This window comes from Triturus cristatus, chromosome 10, assembly GCF_964204655.1.
Source record: "Triturus cristatus chromosome 10, aTriCri1.1, whole genome shotgun sequence".
Classification (NCBI taxonomy): domain Eukaryota; kingdom Metazoa; phylum Chordata; class Amphibia; order Caudata; family Salamandridae; genus Triturus; species Triturus cristatus.
In genome coordinates this window covers 1,202,200,645-1,202,217,624 of record NC_140593.1, presented here as the reverse complement: position 1 = coordinate 1,202,217,624, position 16,980 = coordinate 1,202,200,645, and the positions used below count along the sequence as shown (strand labels likewise).

Genomic DNA, 16,980 nt, shown 5'->3' with positions numbered 1-16,980 from the left:
ACTCTTATACTAATCTGGGGGGCTGGGATACCTGCTAGGTCACGCCTTATGGGTGGGACCTGGGAGGGGGTGGTTACACCCACTTCCCTTTGTCCAGTTTCGCGCCAGAGCTGGGGCTGGAGTGCCCCAGCGCCGGTTTGAACTGGACTATGCCAGGAACACCTTGTGTGCCCCAGGCATGTCTCATTCCTTTCAGCCCACCCTGCCCCAATACACTAAAGGCTGTCTGGGGAGGTGCTAGCACCTCCCCAAGCAGGAAACCTATTGTCCAGGCCTCCCTGGCTGGGATCACTCCCAGCTGCAGGAGTTCAGACTTGTGTCGTGGCAGCAGCATCCATTTTGTGATGCTGAGGCTTTGGTCAGAGGCTAACAGTTGAAGTATGATTTTAACATGTCTTTCCCTCTAGAAGGGGGGAATAATATTCTCATGTCCAGAAATGGCATGGGGGTATTATTCCCGAGTGTTAGACACCTTACACGACATGTTTTGATAAAGCCAAACCATAGTTACCATAACCGTCTAAGATTATAAGGTACTTTAAGAGTATATGGTAGGCTATATCATAGAACAGCTATAAGGACATGGTTCCGAAAGCTGCAGACAGGCTCAGCTCATGCTAGAGCACCATCTCACATGTTACCAAGCACTCTGCCTCCAGGATTGTCAAGGCCTGCCATAGGAGTGACTGATAGGTACACATGTGTCTATATGTAAGTTAGGTATAGGAATACTACACCTAAGCAAGGGGTGATTACACGACCTTGCCCCAGCTGAGTGATCAGCCAGTTGTGTCAAAATGGAAGGCCAGGCCAGGGGTGGCACAATATATGCTGCAGCCCCTGGTAGGCCTAGGGTACACCTATGCCCTGGGTACCTAGGGTACACTGTACAGGGGCCAATAAGGTGATCCTATCCAAATGGGTTATGCACCTAAAGTACATAGTATTAATTTAGAGAGAGAACAGCAGGGCTGTGGGTCTGATTAGCAGGCCCACAGCCACATCTAAGTCGTAAACCAGTAAAGCAAAAGCAAAAAGTGGGGGTGAACATAGAAAGCAGACCCTACTCTCCTACACAACCCCCCCCCAAACTTAGGGACATTAAACTAACCTTGACCAGTTGAGTCTTCATGTTCTAAGTGGAAATATCTGGAGAGTCCATCTGCATTGGCATGGTCAGTCCCAGGTCTATGTTCCACTGTGAAGTCCATCCCCTGTAGGGAAATGGACCACCTAAGAAGTTTGGGATTTTCACCCTTCATCTGATTTAGCCACAAGAGGGGCTTATGGTCTGTCTGAATCTTGAAGTGAGTGCCAAACAAGTATGGCCTCAGCTTCTTCAGGGCCCAAACCACAGCAAAGGCCTCCCTCTCAATAGCTGACCAACGTTTCTCTCTAGGGGTCAGCCTTCTACTTATAAAAGCAATGGGCTGGTCTTGACCATCTACATTCAGTTGTGAAAGAACAGCTCCCACACCTAACTCAGAAGCATCTGTCTGGACAATGAACTCTTTGGAGTAGTCTGGACTTTTCAGAATAGGTGCACTGCACATGGCCTGCTTCAGGTCATCAAATGCTTTTTGACAGCTTGCTGTCCACTGAACTTTCTTTGGCATCTTCTTGGAGGTCAAGTCATTAAGTGGTGTCACTATGGACCCATAGTTCTTAACAAACTTTCTGTAGTACCCAGACAGGCCCAAGAAAGCTCTGACCTGAGTCTGGGTAGTTGGAGGAGCCCAGTCCTTTATGGTCTGGATCTTGCTCTCCAGTGGTTGAACCTGACCCCCACCAACTAGGTGGCCCAGGTATACAACCTTGCTCTGCCCTATCTGGCACTTAGTGGCCTTGATAGTGAGGCCTGCCTTTTGCAGGGCCTCTAAAACATTCCTCAGGTGGACCAGGTGATCCTCCCAGGTGGAGCTAAAGACAGCAATATCATCAAGATAAGCTGCACAATAATCATCCAACCCAGTAAGGACTTGATTCACCAGCCTTTGGAAAGTGGCAGGTGCATTCTTCAAACCAAAGGGCATTACCACAAATTGATAATGTCCTCCTGGGGTCGAGAAAGCAGTTTTGGCCTTTGCACTCTCAGCTAGTCTGATTTGCCAGTAGCCTGCTGTTAGGTCAAATGTGCTCAAAAACTTAGCAGCTGCCAGTCTGTCAATGAGCTCATCTGCCCTAGGTATTGGGTGGGCATCTGTCCTAGTGACAGCATTGAGACCTCTGTAATCCACGCAAAACCTCATCTCTCTCTTACCATCTTGGGTGTGAGGTTTTGGCACAAGGACTACAGGACTAGCCCAAGGGCTCTCTGAAGGTTCAATGACTCCCAGCTCCAACATCTTTTGTACCTCAACTTTTATGCAGTCCCTGACATGGTCAGGTTGCCTGTAGATTTTACTCTTTACAGGCAGACTGTCACCAGTGTCCACCTCATGGGTGCACCAGTTTGTCTGACTTGGGGTCAGAGAGAACATATGTCTGTAGGCCTGCAGAACTTGTCTGCAGTCCTGTTGCTGATGGACAGTGAGGCTGTCAGAAAAGACCACACCATCAACTGAGCCATCATCAGGGTTCTGAGTCAACAGGTCTGGGAGAGGGTCACTCTCTTCCTCCTGCCCCTCATCTGTAGCCATGAGTAGCCCCATGTCTGCCCTGTCAACATATGCCTTTAATCTGTTGACATGAAGCACCCCGTGGGGGCTTCTGGGAGTCCCAAGGTCCACCAAGTAGGTGACTTCTCCCTTTTTCTCAACAATAGTGTGGGGTCCAGACCATTTGTCTTGGAGTGCTGCTGGGGCCACTGGCTCCAACACCCACACTTTCTGCCCTGGCTGGTAAACAGTCAGTACAGCCTTTTGGTCATGCCAAGCTTTTTGGAGTTCTTGGCTTGCCTCAAGGTTTTTAGAAGCCTTCTTCATATACTCTGCCATCCTGGAGCGGAGACCAAGTACATAATCCACTATGTCTAGTTTGGGTTGTCTGAGAGGTCTCTCCCATCCTTCCTTCACCAAACACAGGGGTCCTCTTACAGGATGCCCAAACAAAAGCTCAAAAGGGCTGTAGCCAACCCCCTTTTGTGGGACCTCTCTGTAAGCAAACAGAAGGCAGGGTAAAAGGATGTCCCATCTTCGCCTAAGTTTGTCTGGTAATCCTTTTATCATTCCCTTTAGGGTCTTGTTGAATCTCTCAACAAGCCCATTGCACTGTGGGTGATAGGGGGTGGTGAACTTATAGTTAACACCACACTCCTTCCACATTGCAGTCAAGTATCCTGACATAAAGTTGGCACCTCTGTCAGAAATGACCTCCTTCGGAAAGCCCACTCTGGAGAATACTCCAAGCAGGGCCCTTGCCACAACAGGAGCTGTTGTGGTCCTCAGGGGAATTGCTTCTGGGTACCTGGTGGCATGGTCCACTATCACCAGTATGAATCTGTGCCCAGATGCTGTTTGTGGGTCCATTGGTCCTACAATATCTATGCCCACTCTTTCAAAGGGGACCCCCACCACAGGTAGTGGTATGAGGGGGGCCTTTGTGGTGCCACCTGATTTGCCACTGGCTTGGCAGGTGACACAGGAGCGACAAAACTCCTTAGTATCTTCTGACATATGGGGCCAGTGAAAGTGAGGGACAAGCCTGTCCCAAGTCTTGTTCTGGCCTAAATGTCCTGCAAGGGGAATATCATGGGCCAAGGTTAGAAGGAAGCCTCTGAACTTCAGTGGTATGACCAACCTCCTGGATGCACCAGGCTTGGGGTCTCTAGCCTCTGAGTACAGTAGCCCTTCATCCCAATACACTCTATGGGTACCTTGAGCATTCCCTGCAGCCTCAGCAGCAGCCAGCTGTCTGAGGGGTTCAAGAGAGGGGCAGTCTAATTGAGCCTGCCTCAGATCTGCCCTTGAAGGTCCCCCTGTCCCAAGAAACTCAACCTGATCAGGTTCAAGTTCTTCTAGGACAGTTCCTTCAGGGCTCTCAGAATCATCCTCCTGGGAGGGCTGATCCACCACCTGAGGCAGGGGGGAAGGCACAGCCTTAACCCTACTGCTCTTTCTCTTGGATTGTGACTGGTCCATAGTTTCAGGATCCAGCACTTGTTCAGTGTTGCACTTTTTGGCCTGTGACCTGGTCACAGCAAGGACATGTGCATCTATCCCCAGCATTTCTGCATGGGTCCTATACTCCACTTCAGACCAAACGGAAGTTTCAAGATCATTGCCCAGTAAACACTCTACAGGAAGGTCTGAACTAACAACAACTTTCTTGAGGCCAGTTACCCCTCCCCAGGAGAAGTTAACAATAGCCACACTATGGGAGGTAGTGGCATTGCTAGCGTTGGTCACTAGGTAATTCTCACCTAGTATGATCTGTCCAGGGTCCACAAAAGCAGGTGTCACCATTGTGACACTAGCCCCAGTGTCCCTGTAGGCCTGAGCCATTCTTTGGTTGATAAAAGGTGTCTGTCTGTACTTGCCCAGGTTACTGGGGCCTACAGTAGAGGACAAAGCTAAGTCCCCATCACAGATCAGGACAGCCTGAGTAGGTACTCTGACTAGGCCAGAATCCTCCTCAGTTCCCAGGGTTAACCCTACTACACCCTTTTGCTGGGAACCACCACTTACAGCTGAACTAGGGGGTACAGTTGCCTTAGGGGCAATGGTGGCTGGGGGCTTATCCTTTTTGGTGCACTCACTAAACCAATGTGAGGTAGACTTACAATAGTTGCACCATGGTTTCTTTTGGCCTTCTTTCTTCTTATCCTTTTTGGAACCACCCTCCCCCTGAGCCTTTTGGGGGCCTGGTGAAGACTTCTGGTCTTTTTGTTTCTGCTCATTACCCTTCTGGTCTGCCTTTTTCTGATCACCGCCCTGGTTCTGGTTTTTCTGCTTAACTCTAGTCCTGACCCATCTATCTGCCTTCTTTCCCAATTCTTGGGGAGAAGTCAGATCAGAATCAATCAGGTGTTGATGCAATAGCTGGTTTTGACAGTTGTTAAGTATTTGTTCTCTCATGATCAAATTATACAATCCTGTATAGTCCTTAACCTTACTTCCCAATAGCCAGCCTTCCAGAGCCTTAGTGGCACAATCTACAAAGTCAGTCCAGTCCTGAGTCTGTGTCTTCTGGGTATCCCTGAACAACAACCTGTATTGTTCAGTGGTTAGGCCAAACCCATCAATCAGAGCACTCTTCAGGACAGTGTAATTATCTGCATCCTCATCACTAACTGTGAGGAGCTTGTCTCTTCCTTTCTCAGAGAAGGAGAGCCACAAGATAGCTGCCCACTGACTTTGGGGTACCTGCTGTACTTTGCAAGCTCTCTCCAAAGCAGTTATCCATTTGTGGATGTCATCCCCACACTTGTAGGGAGGGACAATCTTGCTCAGGTTTCTATTATCATAGTGCCTGTCTCTATCTCTAGGAATGTTGCTGCCACCAGTGGGTTCTAACCCACTTAACTTTTGTTCTCTAGCCAGAGCAAGCTTTTCTTTGGCAAGGGCAAGTTCTTCCCTCTGAATCCTCAGATTAGCCTCCCTCATTCTGACTGCATGCTCCTTTCTCTCAGGTGAAGTCATTCCCCTGTGAGAGGAAGCATTAGAGGTGTTAGAGACATGGGAGTGGATGGATTCCCTTGAAGGGGATCTGTCCCTCCTGTTTCTCTGTGAATGTCTACTTGTGGGTCTGTATGGGGGGACCCCATGCAAACTCCCATGTAAACTTAAGTTAGCCTGGCTAAGTCTCCTTACTTGGCTCTGGCTGTCTACCTCCCCATCTGAAGCCCCATCTGACTCCTCTGTGGTGGGTAGACCCTCCTCTGTGCCTAGGGCACCTTCCTGTGATGCCCTCTGAGCATCATACTCCTCTAGGAGTTGTCTTAACTGAAGGAGGGTAGGGTTTGCACCCTGTTTTATTCCTCTGGAGGTACACAAGTGTCTCATCTCCTGGAATGTTAAGGTATCATATCTAGAGGGGATCTTTTGCAGACCTGATCCTCCTGAGAGAGCATCTACTTGATCTACTCTCAGAGACATGATCTAGTGAGGGTGTGGTGTGTGCACCTACCTACACTAGTTGTATCTACTAAACCTCTCTAGTAGTTGTAGTCAGGGTGTGTTACTCCCTTCAACCTACAACTACAAAGTCCAGTAGGACTTAAGTATAATAATCTATGTTATATGTACCTAGACAATATCTGTGTGATCTTTCAATTTAGTATCTCAAGATTACAATGGTATTACAACAGCAAGCTCAGATCCCAACCGCTGCTCACCAATGTGAGAAGTTGGCCTGATGTATGATGTCACTAGTTATAGTGTACACCTTATATCAGTCCAAATACCCTTATGGTGATTGGTTGTAAAGTCAACCTTATAGACCAGCTATCCTAGTGGTAGCATGGACAAGAGCAGTCTTAGGCTAAACTCTGAATGGCATGTGAAGCCAGCTGTGATACCATATATAATCCCTTGAATACCAAATGAAAGGACACCACAACAGATATATATATAAAATAAAGTGTATTTATTCTAAGCAAACCCTCAGCACTCTTTATGAGTTTAGAGGTAAGTACAACACAGTCTTATTAATGCATACAGTAAGTCACACAGGTAAGTAATACAGTTAGGCCCTAGGGGCCACGCAAACCATATACTAAATAAGTGGTATAAGAACCACTGTCACGGAAATAGAATAGGCCTAGGCCTAGGGAATCGCTGGGGCTACACTACACTAGCGTTAGTTTGGAAGTGGGAGGCCCACGGGATTCGGGTGCAGAGTGGAAACACTCGCGCGTAATGCGTAAAAGTCAATAGCAATGTTACAGTTTAGAAATAGATGGATTTAGGACACTTCCGGAGTAGCTAGGAAGTTGAGACTTGAAAACTAGACACTAGGATAGTCACTATCCTGATGAGCACCGGAGTACCCAAGTTACCTAGCCCACTGGCTGCGGGTGCATAGGGGTGAAGATGCGTCGTTTTCGTCGTCGACTCCTATGGATGCCTGAAGAAAGATGCTGACAGGCAGTCAGGGGAGAGTGTCCGGTGGATCCCAAGGCTGGGATCAAGAAGAGAAGAAACCTGCAAGCAGAGGGGACAGAGTCACGGTCACTAGCCAGTGACCACGTGGAACCAGGAAGGAACCAGGCGATGTCGTGAAGAGTTGCAGGTGAAGGTGAAGCTTGTCGCTGCAGCCAGGAGGACCAGGAAGCGTCGAGGACGACCAGGACCAGGAGGCGAGCTGTCCCACGAAGGCTCTTGCTGTCGGCGGCGTCGAAGTTGGACTAGGACTCACCAAGCCTTGGCAAGCGGAACCCACGAAGAACAAGGGACTTGCTTCTGGTGCAGACCAGGAAGGTCTGGGGTGCTTCTTCTTTGCAGAGAAGTGGGAGCCAGTCTGGAGGAGCCAAACCAGCGCAGAAGATTTCAGGGAGCGTCGTCACAAAGGCCACTAGCCAGCGGGCAAGCAACCGGACAGACGCGGCAAGCAGGAAAATGCTGAAGGGCCCCACGCAGGACTCGTGGAGTGTGGGGGGCTGGTCTTCGGTGCAGATGGTGCTTTGGGTTGGGGCTTCTCAATCCCCGGTGCACAACTTCGAGGGTACCTCAGAAGCTGCGCTGTAAGTTACTAGCCACTTTTCCCAGGTAGCCGGTCCCACGTCGCTCGTCGCCTCCACGGATCTCAGCTCTGCTGCAGATGTGGATGAGGGTCGGAGAAGTCTGGAAATCAAGGCTCTGGTCGGGCTCTGCAGTCGGTTCCTCGTAGAACGGTCGCAAAGCAAAGGGTAGTCTCTTGATGGTGCCTGTTTGCACAGGGTAGCCACTCCTTGGCTACAAGGGAGATTCTTCAGTCTTCTTCTTTCGTCGAATGTCGAAGGTCCAGAGTTTCTGTTCAGTTTTGCAGGTTCAGGATAATCTAAAGTCTTGAGGCCCAACTCCCACTCTTATACTAATCTGGGGGGCTGGGATACCTGCTAGGTCACGCCTTATGGGTGGGACCTGAGAGGGGGTGGTTACACCCACTTCCCTTTGTCCAGTTTCGCGCCAGAGCTGGGGCTGGAGTGCCCCAGCGCCGGTTTGAACTGGACTATGCCAGGAACACCTTGTGTGCCCCAGGCATGTCTCATTCCTTTCAGCCCACCCTGCCCCAATACACTAAAGGCTGTCTGGGGAGGTGCTAGCACCTCCCCAAGCAGGAAACCTATTGTCCAGGCCTCCCTGTCTGGGATCACTCCCAGCTGCAGGAGGTCAGACTTGTGTCGTGGCAGCAGCATCCATTTTGTGATGCTGAGGCTTTGGTCAGAGGCTAACAGTTGAAGTATGATTTTAACATGTCTTTCCCTCTAGAAGGGGGGAATAATATTCTCATGTCCAGAAATGGCATGGGGGTATTATTCCCGAGTGTTAGACACCTTACACGACATGTTTTGATAAAGCCAAACCATAGTTACCATCACCGTCTAAGATTATAAGGTACTTTAAGAGTATATGGTAGGCTATATCATAGAACAGCTATAAGGACATGGTTCCGAAAGCTGCAGACAGGCTCAGCTCATGCTAGAGCACCATCTCACATGTTACCAAGCACTCTGCCTCCAGGATTGTCAAGGCCTGCCATAGGAGTGACTGATAGGTACACATGTGTCTATATGTAAGTTAGGTATAGGAATACTACACCTAAGCAAGGGGTGATTACACGACCTTGCCCCAGCTGAGTGATCAGCCAGTTGTGTCAAAATGGAAGGCCAGGCCAGGGGTGGCACAATATATGCTGCAGCCCCTGGTAGGCCTAGGGTACACCTATGCCCTGGGTACCTAGGGTACACTGTACAGGGGCCAATAAGGTGATCCTATCCAAATGGGTTATGCACCTAAAGTACATAGTATTAATTTAGAGAGAGAACAGCAGGGCTGTGGGTCTGATTAGCAGGCCCACAGCCACATCTAAGTCGTAAACCAGTAAAGCAAAAGCAAAAAGTGGGGGTGAACATAGAAAGCAGACCCTACTCTCCTACACCACAAATCTGGGTTCAAATCATGACCTTGGCATTGACCAAACAGAGTGTGATTCTGGACTAATACTTTTATCTCCCTGTCAGAGAAATTGAAAAAGAGTGCACATATGCACATTGTGCATTACTTGTGATTTACTGTGATTATATGTTCTGTTTCATCAGCAGTTCCTCGACTGCGGAGCTATGTAACAATTCTACCTTCTGTGGTGTATTAAATTCATTATTATGTTGATTTGTCTGGTTGAAATGCTTTTTTACAATTAAAATGACCATGAGATCCAAAAAAAAAAAAAAAAAAACTAATTAATCATATCCCAGAGTAGTGTGTCACAGATAATCTGTGCAGGAGCTTCTTGTTAAGTTTAACATGTAGGGTACATGATAGTCAAAGTGGGAATGAGCCAATTATCCTACTGTACATGAATTCATGCAAGAAGGTGAAACCTATACTATTTTTCTCAGTTTCAATAACCCTAAGGTACATAAAACTACCACAATAAAGAATTTGGTGTAGTTATGTACCCATGTACAGGCATCGTGGCAGCTAGGGAAAGTAAAATATTAACTTTGTGCTGAAAGAAATTCTACATTTTCCAACCATTCCCACCATATTATGTATTCTATAGAACTACACCAGTATCTGGATAAAATAATTAAAACAATGTTCATTTTTCTCCATCCTGTGGGCCTTAAAACTTCATCACAACATATTCCCCGAAATTGACCTTTGTGTAGTTTATCAATCCTGTCCACGAGGTCTTCTATTCTTGGCTCCATGTTTCCAGCTGCAGGAAGAAAGAGAATTAGATAATCTCATTTCAAGGAGTCTTTTATGGAGAATCGGTGTTAATACTTTGCATATCATCAACCACCCTTTTATTTTGCACCATGGGCATGCCAATTCATTTTCCTCCTGATAACTCGTCACATCTTCTATTTTCCTAGATGTCCACCTGGACTTTTCCTTGTGATTTTATTAAACCATTTCATTTTCCAACAATGGGTACCCATTTTTACACCACAGCATCTGTCACAATTAGCTTTTTTCCCAATTTACAGTTGTGTATATATATATATATATATATAAATATATATATATATATATATATATACACACACACACACGCACACACACACGCACACACACACGCACGCACACACACACGCACACACACACACACAGATACAGGTCTATGAATGGAGGAACTCGCAATAAATATCACAATATCACTGGGCAATAAAAATATATTCAAGATCACCCAAATAATACACTGCACATATCCTTTGTACACTGATAAGGGTAAGTTACTTACCTGTAATCCTAGTTCTCTTCCAGGGGTATCCTCATCAAAGTCATAAGCACTGAATATTCCCGCCCATGTGCGGGGACCCCGGAAATAATAAAATTATATATGTAAAAAACATACATATATACAGCTCTGTATATGTATAAACATATATCATTTTTTCCAAGCAAATGCAGCTCCCATAAAAGGCTAGGCAATGTAAATATACACATCCAATAACACACATATATATATATATATATATATATATATATATATATATATAAAGGTATAACAATACACCTAAATCTCTTTTTTTTTTTTTTTTTAATGAGGTAAACACTCATGAGAAAGCAAAAAATAAAGAGAACAAACTGTGGAAAAACACAGATGTACAACACATTGCCAGCCTGCAGGCTGCATTGCAATATAATACCATAGAGACTAAAAAGCCCTGTACAGGTAAAAACTGGCACCGTGCCTTTAAGGCAGCCCTGACTTCCATATCCCATCATGCCTCAGGGGTGACAGTTAGGTCAGTTGTTCTTTGCGGGACCGTAGTCCTAAACACAAAGATATATCCTTTCCATAATGAATAATACACTTCTTCTCATTTGCCTGGGGAGGTGGGTGGGTTGCTTATGACTTTGATGAGGATACCCCTGGAAGAGAACTAGGATTACAGGTAAGTAACTTACCCTTCTCTTCCAGGGGATCCTCATCAATAGTCATAAGCACTGAATAGAGTAGCAAGCTCCCCTTCCACCTGCAGGCAAATGAAACTAAGGTTGTATCACCCATGGAGAAAGAGAATCATGAAAATGATTATGCATGGAACAGATTCCTCAAGGAGGCTTGTCCTACTTGAGTGTCTGCTCTGGTGTCCGAATCCAGACAATAATGCCTGGTAAAAGTGTGGACAGATCTCCAAGTGGCTGCCTTGCAGATCTCGGAGAGTGGGACATTATTGAGAAAAGCCGCGGTAGCCGCTTTTCCTCTTGTCGAATGCGCTTTAGGGCGCGCCCCCAATGGTTTCTGAGCCAGTTGGTAGGCCAATGTAATACTTGAAACAATCCACCTAGCAATGGAACGTTTGGAAGCCGCAAAGCCCATACGGACAACCCCATAGTTCACAAACAATTGATCAGATTTCCTGACATTCTTAGTCCTATCTAGGTAGAATTTTAGGACCCTTTTGACATCTAGAGAATGCAACGCCCTCTCTGCCGGAGAGGAGGGGTTGGGAAAAAAGGTTGGTAAGGAGATGGCTTGGTTTACATGAAATTCCGATACCACCTTGGGTAGAAACGAAGGATGAGTTCTCATCACCACCCTATTTAGATGAAAAATTGTGTAGGGTTCTTTAGAACAGAGGGCCTGTATCTCACTGACCCTCCGTGCTGAAGTGATGGCTATTAAAAATGCTGTCTTCCATGTGAGGTGCTGTAGGGTAGCCTTATGAATAGGTTCAAAAGGCGAACCCATGCGCTTCGACAGAACCAAGTTTAGCTCCCAGGAAGGAGAGGGAGGTCTAACAGGGGGATAGACTTTCTTGAGTCCTTGCAAGAAATCCTTCACTACCTGCACTTTAAAAAATGACTGCTGTGAAGGCGAACGCCTGTATGCTGTTATGGCTGCAAGGTGAACCTTTATGGATGAAAATTTCAACCCTGCCCTTGCTAAATGTAGAAGATAGGGCAAAATTACATCCTCCTGGCATTTAGTGGGATCATAATGATGCTGAGCACACCATATATAAAATCTTTTCCACTTACAGAAGTAGGAGTGTCTTGTCGAAGGCCTCCTGGCTTCCTTCAGTATGGACATACACTCTTGAGGGAGGTTCAGATGGCCATACTGGAGGACTTCAGGAGCCATGCTGTTAAGCTCAGCGAGGGAAGGCTGGGATGGTAAATCTTCCCCTGCATCTTGGATAACAAGTCCGGCCTGCACGGCAGCCGCTTGTGGGGGCGGATCGACATGTGTAGGAGATCCGTGTACCACCACTGCCTCGGCCAGTCCGGTGCTATGAGGATCATCTTGGCAGATGAATTCTGTAGCTTGGTCACCACCTTGGGAATTAGTGGGAGAGGCGGAAAAGCGTACACAAATGTCATTGACCAATTGATCAAAAGGGCATTCCCTAGGGATCCTGGTCGATGGTATCTTGAGGCGAAGCCTCGGCATTTTGTGTTTTGCTCGTCCGCGAAGAGGTCCACTTGCGGGCGCCCCCATTCCTCGAAGATGTCTTCTAACACCTCGTCGTTGATCACCCAGTCCTCTGGTTCTTGAAAATGCCGACTGAGCAAGTCTGCTTGCACGTTGAGTTCTCCTGGTAGGTGCACCGCTTTCAATGAGATGTTCCTTGCTAGGATCCAGTGCCACAGGGACTGAGCTTCCAGCGAGTACCCCCCTGTTTGTTCAGGTAGTACATTGTGGTGGTATTGTCCGTCTGTACTAGAATGGTACTCGTCGTGATCGCAGGCAGGAACGCTTTGAGGGCTAGGTGGACTGCCCTGAGCTCCAGCATGTTGATGTGGTACAACTGTTCGCTGCTGGACCACCGTCCCTGAGTTTGCAGAGACCCGAAATGCGCACCCCAGCCTTGAAGGGATGCGTCGGTGATTAAGGTCTGAGTTGGGGGTTCTTGATGGAAGGGGATCCCCACTTGTAGATTCCTTGGCTTCAGCCACCACTTGACTGACTGTTTGGCTGCAGAGGAGAGGCAAACCTTTTCTTCCCACAGGGAGTTCCTTTGATCCCATTTGTCCTCGAGATCTTGCTGGAGAGGACGCATCCTTAGCCTGGCATTGGGCACTAGGAAGATGCAGGATGCCATGGCCCCTAGCAGAGATGAGATTCGCCTTGCCGACGACAGATTGCTGGTTATGATCTGTCTGCCTTTTAGCATAATGGATGACTGTCTTTCCTCCGAAGGAAACACTTTTCCTACTACGGAGTCTATAGTTGCACCCAGGTAGTGGATCCTCTGCGTTGGTGAAAAATTGGACTTTTTGACATTCACTCTGAGACCCAACTTGCGACATAAGCTCAGGCATAGCGACAGCTGTGACCGCACATTCTGTGGTGATGAGCCCTTTATTAGCCAGTCGTCTAGGTAGGGATAGACGAAGACTCCTGCGCGTCTCAGAGCAGCCGCTACTACTGCCACGCATTTTGTGAATACTCGAGGAGCTGACTTCAGGCCAAAAGGGAGGACTTTGAACTGATAGTGAGAGTTGCCTACCACAAACCTGAGAAATTTTCGATGATTCCTTAGGATGGGAATATGGAAATATGCATCCTGAAGGTCCAGTGAACACATCCAATCGCCCATCCGGAGAAGAGGATATATTTGGTGGAGCGCCAGCATGCGAAATTTTTCCTTTCTTATGTGCTTGTTCAGTATCCGTAGGTCTAAAATGGGTCTGAACTCTACCTTCACACTCCTCTTTTGGATGAGAAAGTATCTGGAGTAAACTCCCTTTCCTCTCTGGTTTATGGGCACTTTCTCTATTGCAGATTTGAGTAGTAGCGTCGCTACCTCTTCTCTGAGCTGCTTTAGATGCTGGGATGAATTGACAGGAGGAATCGATGGGGGGTGACTTTTGAAACGAAGCGAGTACCCATGACGCAGTATATTCAGTACCCACTTGTCCTTTGTGATGGATTGCCACTCTGGAAGATGATGTGCAACACTTCCTCCCACCGGAGCGGTGGACAGCATCTGAGGAAGCGGCTTCTCATTGCTTCCCCGGAGCTTTGTTTCCAGCATTAGACTGCCTGTTGTTACCTCGTCCCCTGGATGGCTTGCGGGACTGGTATTGCTGTTTCTTTTGACCTTGCTGGTCCTGGTTCTTTTGCCAATGAGGGGTTTGAACCCTCTGTTGGTAACTGCGCCTGTCATTTCCCTTGCGGCGTCGAAACTCTTTTCTCTTTTCAAGCCCGACAGCTTTCATGGTCTCCAGCTCTGCTTTCATACGGGCCATTTCTTCGTCTGCATGGGACCCAAAAAGAGAACTACCGGAGAAAGGCAGATTTAAAATTCTTGCCTGCGCTTCCGGTTTCAAGGCCGTCAATCTAAGCCAGGATGATCTTCTGGCTGTGACTCCATGTGCATATTCATGCGCTGCCAGTGTTGCCCCGTCTGCCGCTGCACTTATGATCTGGTTAGAAACCAGACTCCCCTCATGCAAAATCTCTTCAAAGTCCCGTCTGTCCTCTGATGGAACTTTGTAAATGAACCTCTGCAGAGAGTCCCATAATGACCTATCATAGCGCCCCAGAAGCGCCGAGGCACTCGCCACCTTAAGGCTTGAGGATGCTGAGCCGCAAACTTTCCTCCCCCAGGAGTCTTGTGTTTTACTGTCCTTATCTGGTGGTACCGTTGAAGATCCCGCTACTGCATGTGTCTTCCTGGCAGCGGCGGTGATGACAGAGTCCGGTGGAGGATCCGATTTAAGGAATAGAGGATCCTCCGGAGCTGGACGGTACTTTTTTAGAATTCTCGCCGGCGCCGTTTTGGTGGTTGCTGGTGTGAGAAAGATATCCATTACCGGTTGTAGCAAACCGGGGACTAACGGCAATAAAGGGCGTGACACTGTGCGTTCATGAAGAGTTTCAAAAATTATGGATGAAGTTGTCTCCTGAACCGGCATAGGGATATTTAATTTTGTAGCTCCTCTACACAACACTTCTTGAAACGTAGAAATATCATCTACCGGAGATACCCGAGAGGGTGGCGTCTCCGAGAGTGTCGGTGAATAATCCCTTTTGGATGATCTGGAAGAAGGGGAGGTAGAAGGGGTCCTACGGCGCCTTCTCTCTGATCTGGTCGACTCTCTTCTGCGGGAGGGAGACCTGGATCGCCTTCTTGGTGCTCGAGAGTGACTTCGGGATTCTCTTTCTCGAGATCTTGGTCTGATCGGTGTCGCTGGGAATACCACGCCCCTTATTCTTGTTAGCGATGCCTTTATTGCGTCCGGCATAGCAGGGTCCTGAGGCATCTCCCTTACGGGACTTTGAGGTACAGCATTGTCCTCCTCCTGCGAACTTTCTCTTGCAGGTACTGGAGATTGATGCACAAGCTCTGGTGATTCTGATCTTGAACCTGAGCCCTCTGATCCTGAAGGCGAGATAGATATGAGACGCGGTGATTCAGGAGTCGTATATATCAGTCTATGAGGAGATTTCCGCCTTGAGACTGGTCGAATCGTGAGGCGAATATGTGACACCTCCTGCGTACCCTCAACAGAGGGCTGCCTCGACGGTGATAGGCCTATCACCGGAGATCTTTGACTCGAATCTTCGAGGCTCCGAGCTTCTTGTCTCGACGTCGAGATTATCTTCGACGGAGGCTTCATGTACCTCACCAAAGCTTTGGAGACCTGTGAGGACGGAGGCACCTGCCTCGACGTCGACTCCGACGGAGGCACCTGCCTCGACGTCGACTCCGACGGAGGCCTTTGCCTCGACGTCGACTCCGACGGAGGCCTCTGCCTCGACGTCGACTCCGACGGAGGCTCCTGCCTCGACGTCGGCCCTGACGGAGGCGTCTGCCTCGACGTCACTCCTGACGGAGACTTCTGTCTCGACGTCGAATGCTCCGACGACGTCGAAAGCCTCTTCGCCATCGAACGATGTTTCCTCGACGGCGATCTTGATCTTGACGGCGATCTTGGTCTCGACGTCGACTGTGGAGATCATCTACGTACTTCTTGCGACGTCGAATGATGTCTCGCCGACCTCGACGTCGAACGATGTCTTTCTTTCGACGACGAACGATATCTCTGTGCAGACGTCGATCGATCTTTTCTTGACGTCGACAGATGCTTTCTCGACGTTGAACTATGGCGCCGAGTCCTCGACGCCGAGCTTTTAGACGCCGTCGACGTCGAACGCATCCGCTTCGACGCTGAATCTAAAGTCGACGACGATTTTCTCTTTGCAGCATGACTTCCCCTTGACTCCTCACCTCTCAGCGACGATCCCGCCGCTGGAGTCTTCGACGCCGAGCCCGACGTCGATGGGGAGCAAACAGGGACCAACTGCTTCGACGTCGACCGTTCTGCTAGGCCATACAGCCTAATCCTCTCCCTCTCCTTTAAAGTCCTTTTGGAAAGGTCTTCACAATGATGGCATGTTGCTGGAGAGTGAGAGTCCGGCAGACAGATAATACACACTTCATGTGTGTCTGAAGCCGCCTTCTTTTTTCCACAAGATGGACATGGAACAAATAAAGAAGGCATTTTTCTGACAAAATAGCAAAAAAGTCAGTCAGAAAATCACAGGATACAGACTTCCTCAAAGAAGTTCTAAGAAGAAGTCCAAAAAATCTTAAAGTAGTAATAATTCTTGACTAAAGAGTCAAAAAAGAAGAGAGCTGAATTCCAGGGTCCTGACTGAAGGAGCCGGAAAGAACAACTGACCTAACTGTCACCCCTGAGGCATGATGGGATATGGAAGTCAGGGCTGCCTTAAAGGCACGGTGCCAGTTTTTACCTGTACAGGGCTTTTTAGTCTCTATGGTATTATATTGCAATGCAGCCTGCAGGCTGGCAATGTGTTGTACATCTGTGTTTTTCCACAGTTTGTTCTCTTTATTTTTTGCTTTCTCATGAGTGTTTACCTCATTAAAAAAAAAAAAAAAAAAAAAAAAAAAAAAAAAGAGATTTAGGT

The 16,980-nt window shown here is 47.9% G+C and overlaps 1 protein-coding gene across 1 annotated transcript in view; it reads right to left on the bottom strand.

The window, feature by feature from the left end:
* The window catches only part of SYCE1 (synaptonemal complex central element protein 1), a 335,387-nt gene that overhangs the window by 257,109 nt on the left and 61,298 nt on the right, over window positions 1-16,980 (bottom strand). The window contains exon 3 of the mRNA XM_085631497.1: window positions 9,742-9,801. Coding sequence (XP_085487623.1) covers window positions 9,742-9,801 — 60 coding nt within the window. The remainder of the gene's footprint in view (window positions 1-9,741; window positions 9,802-16,980) is intronic.